Source organism: Camelus ferus, chromosome 25 (assembly GCF_009834535.1).
Source record: "Camelus ferus isolate YT-003-E chromosome 25, BCGSAC_Cfer_1.0, whole genome shotgun sequence".
Taxonomy (NCBI): domain Eukaryota; kingdom Metazoa; phylum Chordata; class Mammalia; order Artiodactyla; family Camelidae; genus Camelus; species Camelus ferus.
Window position 1 is genome coordinate 33109703 of NC_045720.1, and position 13311 is coordinate 33123013.

General features: G+C 44.9%; 1 protein-coding gene across 2 annotated transcripts in view; it reads right to left on the reverse strand.

Moving 5' to 3' along the window:
• The window catches only part of SDC2 (syndecan 2), a 103856-nt gene that overhangs the window by 3115 nt on the left and 87430 nt on the right, over window positions 1-13311 (reverse strand). For both annotated transcript variants that reach the window (XM_006191965.3, XM_014565392.2), the window contains exons 2-4: window positions 11941-12052; window positions 4212-4348; window positions 233-368 (exon numbers count right to left, since the gene is read on the reverse strand). In XM_006191965.3, the coding sequence (XP_006192027.1) occupies window positions 233-368; window positions 4212-4348; window positions 11941-12052 (385 nt within the window). The remainder of the gene's footprint in view (window positions 1-232; window positions 369-4211; window positions 4349-11940; window positions 12053-13311) is intronic.

Here is a 13311-nt window from a genome sequence, read left to right on the forward strand (position 1 = left end):
TCCCCCAACCCCACCCACGTGTCTGGCCAATGGGGAGGCTGAGGGAGCTGGTGGAAAATAAAGACAACATTGCCTAACTCTTATCTCTTGTTCTGGAAGGAGACAGGCCCTCAAGACCGCTGTCAGTAGGTAGGCAGCATTCAGCAAGCTTCACCTACACCTCTGAATATCACTTGGACAAACACAGGCCTAGTTAAGGACCCTCCCATCTGACCCCCACTGGCCTCCTCACCTGCCAGGACTTCTGTTCGTTTAAACAGATTGTCTGAGTGCTTCTCAGTGTACACGTTTGTATCCTCTTCAGCGGGCTCCATTTTCCTTTCTGAGTCAGAGAGGTGAACTTTTTCCTTATCAATCTCTTCAGGTGACTGGTATGGGGAAAAAAAAGAAAGATAACCAAAAAAATTTTTTTAATGTACTGGAAAGAAGAAATAATAGATAAGCACACTCGAAAGTTTGCTTTTTTCAAACACCAAGTTCAGGAAATAACTGGAATCATCTCTTTGGGTGACGTGTATACCAATGGGTGAGTCCTACGACGGACCCACGTTGTTCATGGTTTTAGATAACACCCGTCACGTGTATAGGCAAGACGGATAGTTAGTGAGTTCATAATAATCCTAATGACATGGTTAGGTTGGTTCAGCTGACATTTCAAAACATCTCTAACTTTATCATCACCCTTCTGACAACCCACTCTGGCTACTCCAACCCAACAGCATGGCCACAGTTCTCCCTCCTTCATCACGTCTCTGCTACACAGGGCACTGGGATGACACCCTCTCTGTAGGCGTTCTCTCCATGTGTTCTCCCAGGGCTCCTCCTGCTGCCACGCTGTGGGGAGCAGTCCCCAGGCTCCATCTGTGATGTTCCCCTCTATTTATTCACTCTTACACCTCCAGTAAACCCTGGATTAGAGCTTCGGGGGGCCTGGGTTTTGCAAGTAGCTCCTGTGTGATCCTGATCAAGCCATATCACTTTCCTGGACCTCACTTTCTGTATCTATCCAATGAAGGGCACGCTCAGATTCTTGAGTATTCTGCAATTGTAAATAAAGCACAAATCTAAGATGGTAATTCACACCACCTCACCTCCAGGCAGCATCATCCCCACCTACCCAGCAGCCTGCAGGACCCTCACCCTTAGCTGTACCATCAAATCAGATCGACCCTTTTTTCCATTTCCATTAATGGTACCGACAATCTTCCTTTCACCATTCTCTCAAATTCAGTGTCTTCGTAGATTCTCATCTCCACAGCCTTGTCAAGGTCCTTATCACATCATGCCCAAGTTCTTGCAGCAACCCCATAACTGCAAGTGCCAGGTGGCTTCCTGGGTGATCCCCCAGGTCACTGCTTAATCTTCAGCAGGAAGCCCTGCAAAGCCATCTCTACCGCTACTTATTTACCAGAACTGGTTCTGAAAATCTATGCCTTGGTTCCTGCCGTTCTCCCAACTCCAGTCCAGAATTTTCACTTCTTTCATTGTTCATTTGTCCTAATGAAGCCCTCTCTATCTTTCACCTCTCTAAAACCCCCGAACACTTTATCGTCTACCATAAATCATCTCTGAGTCATAGTGTAACACATGTATCATCTGTTGGCTTTCTAACCTTCAGCACCAACGCCGGGCATCTTGTATGAATGACCTAAGATTACAGTGAAATCTGAAATCACTTGAAAAGTTAAGATGTGTGTGTGTGTGTGTGTGTGTGTGTGTGTGTGTGTGTGTGTGTGTGTACAGGTCCACCACTAGATATTCTATTTCAGTTGTTCTGGGGTGGAGAAACTGGCATTGATTTTTATTGCTACTTATTTAAAGCTTTCCAGACAATTCTATGGTTTGAGAACCACTGAATTAGAGATGCTCAGTTCAAATGAGTTGGCTATTCTCTATCAGGAGGAAGTTCTTGCTGGCCAATACTACTGATGAGAAACACTGCCAACTCCACTGGCCTATCACTGCAGACAAAACCCTCCTTAGCGCTACCTCTCTCCCTGAGAAGAGGCAAACATCTTCATGAGGACAGTAAGCTGTGGCCCAGTGAAGTGACGGACTGCTTCTGAAGGCCAGGATTCATCCAAAATGACCACCTGCCACTTAAGTTCAGAAGGTTAAATAACACAAAAGACCTCACCTTCTTGGGATGCCTTAAGGTCATCAGTATTTCTAAAGAAGGATCACTAGCTGGGCTCCATCCGAACTCCAGAGTATGTGAGGTCAGTGGACAGAGCGGGAGGCTCCCACTGAAGACGGCACATAGGAAAGCGTGATGAAGAATGTCTGTCTTACTTTCCCAGGTGGCAGGAAACCCTGCAGTGCCTTAAACCTCAACCCACCATGACTTACAAAAAGCAGAGGCTGCAGGGAAATGATCATTCCACTGCTGTACAATGTGCAGCCCAGGTTTCACTCTTCTCCCCATGGCTGCGGGAGGAGAAAACAGGAAAGGTCTCCCTGGCTTTCAGGTACCACGGCAAAGCAGAGAAGAGCCCACTGGCAGCATTCTGCCCAAGTTCCTGCCACTCTCCTCATGGAAAGCCCTTCACTAACTGGGTGCCTGGCGGCATTCCGGACAGACAACTCAACAGGTCAGAGAATGAACTATCCGGGTTCAAACCTAGGAACTTTTTCCCTGCTTGTTAGCAGTTAGGGAGGGGTTAAGAAAAGGAAGAGGAAACTCAGGTAGGTTGAGACCCAGGTTTGTGACCAGAGGGAAAAGATAAGCGAGTTCTGGTGGTGAATGAGGCGAATGGAAGTAGCCACTGTCATATCAGAGACTGAGCTGAGCTCACCTCCAGCACCTGTGTCCCATTATTATGACAAATCCCATGATTCCCCCTCAGGTGTTCCAAGTCCCTAAAATCACCCGAGAGGTGACATTTCCACGGCCTCTGATCAGCTTCTGATGCCCAGCAGCCAGGAAGGAGCTTCTACTTCAGGGGTCTGTAGCTGTGGGGACAGGAGGTCGCCCCAGAACTAGGGCCACCACGTACTCACAGGAATGGCCCGTCAGTGCACGAGCTTCTGGGCGCTCTGGATGGAACACTCACTCTTTAAACAGAAAAGTTCTATTATTGTACGAAAGCAGGGGTTTCACTAATAAGAACCACTGCTACAGCAAAGAACTAATCTGATACCTTAACTCCTGTACACACCTGCCAAGTGAAAGGCACAAGGAAAGGCTGCACAGGGATGCAGTGAAGCCCATTCAAGACCTGTCACATCCATGGCTGGCTGTTTGGATGTCATGGAAATGGAAAGGACGTGAAAGATTATAAGTGATGCTCTGCTTGAACAAACAACTGTGCTTTTATTTTTGTCACATAAATTAACAAACTAGACAGAATATCTGTAACAGTGACATTAATGCCACTGTGAGACCTATTCAAAAGCAGAGTCTACATTAACGGTATCCTAGAGGCAATGTTTAATTTAGGCATGTAACTAAAAGTAGACAATTTAATCACCATTAATATTATTCATTATTAATATTATCAGAAGTACCTAGAATAGTGCTTGACACAATGAGTAGCACGCAACAGATCTCCCACAAATGGATGCATTTTTATTATTACTACATCGAACACAAATGATACCAAGAGTACATCAAAATGTTTTGGGGTCTTCAATTTCTGAGCTTATCTGCCAAAAGTCTACCTTCTTTATTTCAATCTGACATAATTACTTCCTTAAAGCCAACTTTTAAAATCTTAAATCAATTTCCAATCCACTGTTATCAACTGACAAGAGAGCTCTAAGTCAAATTAGGTTTTGCCTAGGAGAAACTCTACCACGAAATGCCAAAACTGAGTTTTTTGTCTCAAGCTACGGAGTCCTAATGGTTGCTAACATCAAGAGACTCAGTCATGACAAGTGGTCAAATAAACATGTGGTAAGGGTTGGCGGGTAGAGCTCAGTTGCAGAGTGCATGCTTAGAATGCACGAGGTCCTGGGTTCAATCCCCAGTACCTCCATTAAAAAATAAATAAATAAACAGTCAATCAATCAATCAAATTACCTTCTCCGCAAACAAACAAACAAAAGAACCATGTGGTAAACCAGCTGCCACATGGGTGACTGGGCCAATGATGAAAAGACCATTTGTCCTTACACAATTTAGAATGGTGCCTCTTAAAAGGAACATGCTGTACAATTTTTAAAAAGGCACTTTACAATAACCTGACAACACAAGGCAAAACAAAACACACCTTCGTCTGAGCAGGGATCTTGTTCTGGAGCTTGTTCAGCGTCGTGGTTTCCACTCTCGGAGCAGCACTAGTGAACGGTATCTTTGGAAGTGGTCGCAATGTGGTCAGCTCTGGACTCTCTCCATCCTCATCAGCTCCTGGGAAAATGAGCAAAGGTGAGCTGAGCATGTGAATGACGACACAGACTTCTACATGGTTAGACAATGTTGTCTGAGGTTGACAATGACAGACAGCCACGCTCTTTCCAAACACCTGCTCCTCATTAACTCAGCACAAATCTTCCTGCCGTCCTCACAGAAACGAACAAGTGATTTCAAAGTGGATCTGTGGGTAGCCTGGCCTTTTTTCTATACTATTATTATCTCGAACATTCTCAAGTAGCCTTTTACTGGCATGTTCAATCTCTCATACTCTTGAGGTGTCTTCCTTTTTATGCTGAAATATGCTACATTTTACATTTTAGAACATAACAAAAAAGGAAGACTCTCACACGCTGACCCTTGATCTGAGCAAGCTACTGCCCTCTCTCCCCCTTTTAGAGCCAGACTTTTCTGATGGCTGGCAGTGAACGTACTCCCCAGCTCCTTTCCCCACCATCTACTCCACTCCCTGCTCTGCCCGCTCTGGTAAGATGTCCCCTGTCATCACACTACTGGTACTGTCTTGTTAATATCCCTGTTCTCCAATTCCATATCCAGTGGCATTTTCCAGAGTGGTCCTCATCTGAATCGAACCTCCTCGCACCACTGGACACCTGTCAACTCTCACCTCCTTCTTAATACACTCTCTTTGGGTTTCTATAACTTTGACTTTCTGGCTTTCCTCTCACCTCTCCGGCTATTCGTAAGTCTCCTCTGCAGGCTCATTCTTTTCTACCTGGACACGAAACATGAAGAGTTCCTTAAGGCTGAGCCCTAGGCTGCTTCTTACTCTACAGCTTCTCCCTTACCCACAGCTTCACCCACCAACGAAATACAAACGAAACCCAAGTTGACATCACTAGCTTATGCCACTCCTCTGAAATCAGACCCACATATCCGCTGGCCTACTTGACATTTTCACTTGAATGATTCAAAGGTACATCTCTATCCTGTTCAAACAGAACTCATCCTCTCCCTCCCCATCCCGCTACAAACCTTTCTTCTCCCCAGGTTGTCTTGCAGTGGATGGAACCCTCCATTCCTCTAAATCACACCCTCACTCCCTCTTCCAACGACTACAGCAAACCCATCACCCAGGTCTGTGGATTTCACCTTCTTATTATGTCCTCACTCTAACACCTTTCTATAGTTCCAGGGCGACCACCCTCATCCAAGCCACTGTCATCTTCCCACGAAGCTCTGTATCCACCTTCTTTGTAGTAGCTCCCTTTCAGTCCACTGTCCACAAACTGGCTGTGACCCCATCACCCTCCTGTTTAAAACCATTACAATGACACACCGCTGCTCTCAAGATGAACATAAAATGCCTCAGCCTAGCCCCATGTGGTCCAGCCCTGGCCGACCCTGCCAGCTTCCTCCAGCATCATTCTCCCTGCTGTCCCCTGACCTCCAGCCGTGGTCCCCTGTTCTTCGGCCAGAAGCCCTTACCTAGTGAATTCCTAACTCGTCTCCAGACTTCAGCACAAATGTCATTCCTTAGAGAAGGTCTCCCTTCCTATTAGTCTCGGTTAAATGTTTTTTTTTTTTAAGCGCCACCTTTCTTACCCTAATTGCATTTATCATCAGTTGTAACAACTCATTTGTGAAACTGTTGACTGAAGTTTCCCCTATGGGACTGAAGCTCCATGTGGCCAAGGGTCTGCATCTGGTTTGCACCCTGAGTGTCTCACAGAGTCCCAACGCCCACAGGACTGACCACTGACTGCCAGCTGGGGCACTATACTTTTTCTTTTTTTGTCTTTGGGCAAAGAATAATATTTGAAAATTTCTTACAATTATATTCAAATATAGCATTCTTTTTAAGTTGATCATCTGTCAAATTTGTAACAACTTAAAAAAAAAAAAGAAAAAGCCCTCAAAGTCTGTAACTCCAGCTAACCTGCTTCCTCAGACAGGAACAAATGATGAATACCCTCAAAATCCGCCCAGAATCGTGTCGCTGTAACAAGCAGTTCAAAGAGTCAGAGGTCACACACTGGGAACAGTGCAGAGACTAACCGTGGCTCATTTTAAAATATTTTAGTATACTGACTGTCTCTGGTTTGTACTCTCATTATATAGCGAAAAAATGGTAAGGGACGTTTGAAATCAATGTTGGGTCTGGCACTAAACAAACTTAGCACTGATTCTGGCATTTATTATCTCTGTGACGTGGGGCAAATAATACTTGAGTCTTAGTTTCTTCACCTGTTAAAATGGGGATAACAACTAACTTTCAGGGGTGCAAACAAGATAACATATTTGAAAGCATTCTGTGCACATAAAATGTTACATGAATATAAGTCATTAATAATGATGGCTCCAGAAATGCACTGTTCTTTTCTATCAGCCTGCCTGATTTTCCGTCAATGTTTTTATACTTAATATGCTTGTTTTGCTTCTTACAAAAAAAATTCAAAGATAAATGAAAAATTTTCAATTAAGGGCTTTCAAGGCTCTCTTGGTTCACAATAGTTCCAAATACGAATCATCAAACTAGGTGTAGAGAATTTGTTGTGAGAGAAGAGATTTTGTAAAGTAGAAAATTCCCTCAAGCTGACGCTTTAAAATTTTTTTTTTTATTGAAGTATAGTTGATTTACAATGTTGTGTTAGTTTCTGGTGTTCAGCATAGTGATTCAGTTACAGATACAAACATATTTTCTTTTTCATATTCTTTTCCATTATAGTTTATTATAAGCTGTTGAATATAGTCCCCTGTGCTATACACAGTAGGACCTTGTTGTTTATCTATTTGGATCTGCAAATCCCAAATTCCCAATTTATCCTTTCCCCTTTGGTAAATTTGTTTTCTATGTCTGTGAGTCTATTTCTGTTTTGCAAATAAGTTCATTTGTACCATTTTTTAGGTTCCACATGTAAGTGATATCATACGTTATTTGTCTTTCTCTGTCTGACTTACTTTACTTAGAATGATAATCTCCAAGTCCATCTATGTTGCTGCAAGTGGCATTATTTTATCCTTTCTTATGGCTGAGTAATATACCATTGTGTGTGTGTGTGTGTGTATATATACACACACACACACATATATACACCACATCTTCTTTATTCAATTATCTATCGATGGACACTTAGGTTGCTTGATGTCAAGCTGGCACTTCTTACACTGGAGACAGATGAGTGACCCACCTCAGGTGGCTCATGTACTCTATATATTCTCTTTATGAAAAAGATTGATGCTCTTGTCCCAGCCAGAAACCTGGGAGCCCTCCTGATCACATCTCCCTCATCCCTGACTTCTACCTCTCACCATCCTCTCTGCCTGAGATGCCTCAGCCCAGAGCCCGTTTCCACCTGGGAAACTCCCGCTTACACTCTCTCCTGCCAGAATCAACGTCATCCCCTCTCTGTCCATTGCCCAACTGTTTCTTTCTCTGTTTCCACAGTTCACTGAGTTTCTCCTTTAAAAAAAATTTTTTTTCTCTTACTTATAAAAAGAACATGTTAAAAAAAATACACTTTCACAAGTGAAACTGGGAAACAGAAATACAGTGAGGAATAAATAAGATTATTCCACCATCAGAGAAATCATCATTAGATTTTATTTCCTGAAGTGTTCCTAGCACCTAGAACGGTGTCTGTGCCCCATGCAGGGGGTCAGTATTAAACACCTGTTGAATGAATGAATAACTATTCCTGAATTATCTCAAGTCCTAACGAGTTTTTCATTTCTAACATGGCAGGTCCAACTCTCCAGGGACTCTTGAAACTCTCAGAATGTTCCTTTTTTATAGGATCCTCTTGTTGTTTCACTACTAAAGCATCTTCTTATCTCTCCAAATGTATTAAGTTTTTCTCTAAGTTCTCCCCCTGTGAGTTTCTGTTCTCTTCCAATTTCGGGGTGTGGGGAGGTCTCTGTCTTTCAGGAGTTACTACCCATAAATGTCTGGAGAGCCTTGGTTGTCTTCTCACACTTAAGAAGCAAAGGCTGAGAAGCTACTAGAAGCTCTGGGCACATGGGAGAGGCTTGTCAAACATGGGCACCACCAGTCAGAGTTGTGCGTTTTGTTGGAGAGCTGCCAGTGCCAGTGCCTCGGAGCTGTTTCCTCCGAGTTGATCCAATTCCCTAGAGAGGGTGAAGGCCAGACTGTCGGTGTTCCGGGAACTGGCTGGGAGGAGACAGGTGGGAATATCTCTGCATTAAGCAGCTTTTCATCTAAGAACTTTTTCTCCCTGTTTTCCAGGTGGTACCCCCAGCCCCATCTGTGCTGGTACATGCCTAGTCCAAAGACCCTCTGTTCTACCTTCCCAGGTAATAAGCCTCCAGTTTCCTTCTGAGGTCGGAGCATCTGTCCCTTTGCTGCATTATGGTGGGAAGGAATTAAGAGAATCTCCTTGTTTCTTAAGCAGACTTTCAACCAATCATCCTGAGTTTAGTATCACTCTCAGCCTCCATCTAATGCCATCAATTCTGGGGCCCCACAGGGATGCTTCCTGGCTCTCCCCACCCCCCCCACTGGCTAACTCAGCTTTCTCACATCTGCCAAGTCTGTTACTACCAGCCCATCTGCTTCCCAGCTTTCAAAACATTGTGCCCTTTGCCTCCTGTACTGTCTTGTGTGTCCTTGTGAGTGTAGGCCCAATTTCTCTCCTGTCGGTTTAGCTGAGCATTGGAAGGCATGTGTGTTCAATCTGCCATCTTTAACCAGAACTCTACACTTAACTCTTAAGTTTCTGTTGTACACATCTTCCTCTGTTATATTGGCCACGACATGGTGTAACAATGATTTTTTTTTTCTCATTTCTACATTTTTCCCATCAGACTATTGGTGGCTTGAGGACAGGGACCTAATCTTTCATCTCTATGTTCCAAGAATATGCCATAGGGTCTGGTACATAGTGAATGCCCATGAAGTGCTTAAGTGAATGGCTGAAGTTTTCACATCCACCAGTGCCCACCCTGAGTCCATGAATATAGCACGGTACAGGGGGAACACTGGCCAAAGCCCGGGAGGATCCCTGGTACCAGCTGGGGCTGGGCATCAACTAGTCAGGTCTCCTCATTCAAGGCTGGAGCTTTTTTTGACACGAGGAGGCAGTAGAGCAGAGAACTGAAAAAGAACACACTCTCAAGCCCAGCTCCCCGGCCCCTGGCCCAGCTCCATTACTTTCCAACCGTGAGATCTAAGGCAAGTTACTGGATCTCCCTGAGCCTCAGGTTTTCCCACGTGGAACATGGAGACAATAGAATCTATCCTCACAGAGACGTTAAAAGGCTGGGAACAGTGCCTGACACACAGCCAGGGCTTTACAATTTTTTTGTTGTTATAATCCTGAGTTTCTTCTTTTAAAAATTTTTATTGAAGTATAGTTGATGTACAACTTTGCGTTAGCTTCTGGTACACGGTAAAGTGATTCACTTATAAATATATATGTATTCTTTCATAGTCTTTTCAATTATGGTTTATTACAGGATATTGAATATAGTTCTCTGTGCTGTACAGTAGGACCCTTGTTGCTTATCCATTTTATATATAGTAGTTTGTATCTGCTAATCCCAAACTCCTAATTTATCCATCCCCCACCTCTCTTTCCATTTTTAGTTACAACTTCTACTACCTTTAAGCTGAAAATCCACATCCCCAGTGCAGTGCCAGGAGGTTTCCAAAATTTAGGATGATCCACTTCTTTGCCGCAATGACCTGCCCAAGGCTGAAGCCAAGGCAAAAGCAATGTGGTCTCAGCTCGATCTGTCTGACGAGTGGTTCAGGATTTCAGATGAGCCACTTCAAACCCCTTTCACCTGGGTGTGGGGTGTGGGGGCTGCCAGAGGAGCGAGACTGAACCTACATTCTTTATATTAAGCTTAAGGACAATCTTGGCAGACACCAGGCAAAATGACAAACTCTATAAATCTCTAACACCTCGTAGATCCTAAGATCTGTGAGATGGGGACCCAAAAGTGTCCACATGTATTATTTCCTGGGACATGCTGAAGAAGACAGTTACAAAGCACTTTGGAGGTGCTGAAGAAAAAAAATTGAGGTGCCAGGAGTGAACGATATTAATAGAGTTGTGGGCTACAGAGAACAACTTTTCACACTCATCCTGTGTGTGTGATATCTATCGCCCTCCCCAGAATAACCAGGGCTATTTTTACACTAGGACTGCACTGTAAGCTCACTGTTACTAGGTCAGCCACCACCTCTCTTTCTTTCTCAGACTTGCTGTTTTCCAACCTAAAACACTCACTCAGATAGCTTTATCTCCACCAGGGACACAACTAATTTTACTTGGTTCTGGGTCATTCTGAAGCCCAGGCCAATCTGATGGTGAGACATCTCCATTCAGCATCACTTCTAATGTCTATTCAACGGACAATGAAAACTCAAGTCAAGGAAGAACCCTGGATGAGACTTTCCCAGCATGCTGTTGGCCTCGAGTTCCTGCCCTGACCATTAGCACATGCACAAACTCTCCCTCTTTCAGCTCCTTGGGGGCCAATCCTGGCACAGGTGAGACATTTACCAGGCATGGTAGACCACAAAAATGGACAAGTCCTTTATTCCCCCCAGTCTCCACTTCCTCTGCCATGTGACCCTGCAGCTCCTAAGAGGTGGAGTCTGGGCTGGCCTTCTGACTGGCTTTGACCAATCAAATGTGGGAGTGAAATTGCCTAGGCATTAAGAGGCTTTGCACACTCCTGCTTGCTCTCTTGGGATCTCTGCTTCTTCCCTGAAGATAAACAGCTGAACTTTTGGAGGATGAGAGACTGAAGGGACCAGAGCCAGGTCTGCCCAGTTGCCCCAAGGTTATGAGAGAGTCAACAAGAACAACAAAGTGGCAAATCCAACCTGCAGCTGACCACTGACACGTGATGGAGCCCAGTTAGCCCAGCCTAACTGCCACCATGCAGAATAATGAGCTAAATAAACAATCGTTGCTTTTAGCCACTATCGTGTGGGGTGATTTGTTACGAGGCACCACTGAGGCAATAGATAACTGATACACCATGGGAGCTGAGTATATCACTGAGCAATCATTTTACTTGGCTGCTACTTTCTCCCTCCTACTTTAGAGCAATACACTAGGAACAAGAAAGTATCACTCTCCTTAGTCTCATTTATCATCTTTAATGCAGGGTTGGCGGTTTTATGAAACTAGTGTTTGAGGGATTTCACTAAGGGTGGTTTCCATGACATCACTCTGAAAGCCTTAATAATAAAATAAAAGCTAATGTTGATGGGACAACTGACTACATGCCAAGCAGCAAACTCTGAGAGCTACATATGCATCAACCCCTTTTATCCTCCTGACAAGCCCGTGTGGTAGGCACTGTCATTACTGTCCATCTTATAAATGAGGAAACTGAGGTTCAGCCAAGTTAAACACGCTCCCAAGATCTCACAGCTTAAGTGGTGGAGAGCTAGATTTCACAGCCAGGCTCCTGGACTCCACAGAGCATGCTCTTAACCACTGCGCATCCTACCTGCTGTTTCTAAGAAGTAAGTTCCAGTAGTGTGTGTGTGTGTGTGTGTGTGTGTGTGTGTGTGTGTGTGTGTGCGCGCGCGCACGAGCATGTACAAGCATGAAAACAGAGGTGAGCGTGGATGTAGCCAGCCTTACCCGAGCCTGACGCAGACGCATAGTCGTCGTCATCAATAGGATACACTCCGGAAGCTTCTTCAATGGAGCTGTTGTCAAGGTACATGTCTTTATCGGATGTCAGCTCTGCCCGCTGAGAAAGGAAAGAGAAGGGGTTCAGGATGGTGAGCGATTAGGAAATGAGCTTATTGAACTTACTCTTCAGGTTTACACCTCGGTGACTACCTTCCCCCTCAACCCACATTTCTGGCCCTTCCCTTCCTCAGGACCCCCTGACAAACTGCATCATGTCAAGGGCTGACCACAGACGAAGGCCTCCAAGGGAGGCCTGTGTAGCCTAACTCAGTGGTGTGAAGATGGCTCAGGGACCGCAGTGTCTCTCCCAGACTCCTTTCACTGCGCTCCACTAAACCTGTCTGAGTTCCAGGGGCCCCAGTGACCATCTCACGCATTCTTGTTGTCACAGTCGCTGAGAGGCTCCCTTACTAGAAAAGCTACAAAACGCTCTAAGTATTTAAGACATTCTTGGAGATGTGTTAGTGTGCTTAGGCAAAAGCACCACCAGGGATCCTCCAAGGCCCCCTGGATGGCTGCAGGCCTGGCCACGCTCAGAGCATCGCCACTACCTGGCCCCCACTGGCAGCTCCCGGGGAGGACAGGCAGGCTATCCAGGGCTCCCCACCACAGCCCAGATGACACCCGTCGGGAGCAGTGCCTACGAGGCTCAGGGACCAGGGTGACAGCCCACCACAAGCCGTGCGTCTAGGTCTCACTGGCTCAGCAGAGCTTTAATGACAAATGCAGATAAACCCACAGGGGCACATTCTTTTTACACTCCTGGCACTTGGTAACGACAGCAACTCACACGCTGAATATGGAGAGGGATCGTCTACTAAATTACCAGCTCTACAGCTTCTTAGCGCTTCAGTAAGAGTTTCGGTGTTAAAATTCAACCTAATCCTGCCAAGAGAGCAGCACGCATGAACTGGAGGCAGAGAACATGTACAGTTCTTCTTAAATGGTTTTAGTAAATTGATATTTTACCATCAGCATCTCACGAAAGCCCAGAAACAAATACAGCAGCTTGAAAACATTTGTGTTTGGAAACAGGCAACACTCATCATTGCCCTACTTTTTTTAAAATCAAATTAAATTTTTGTTCCTAATAGGAATCATAAAAAAAAAAAAGTTTCCCTTACTACAATGGCTCTTATTAGATTTCCTCTTAAAGCCTTCTGTTCCAGCTGTCATGGGGGCTGTTACCTTCCTTAAAGGACAATGGGGCCAGCCCGAACCTCAGCCTTTATTCTCCAGGCTTCAGGGCCAAACAACGGAAAAGTAGGGGAGCCCACTTTGTCTGAGCGACCACATCAGCCCATTCTGAGAACTGAA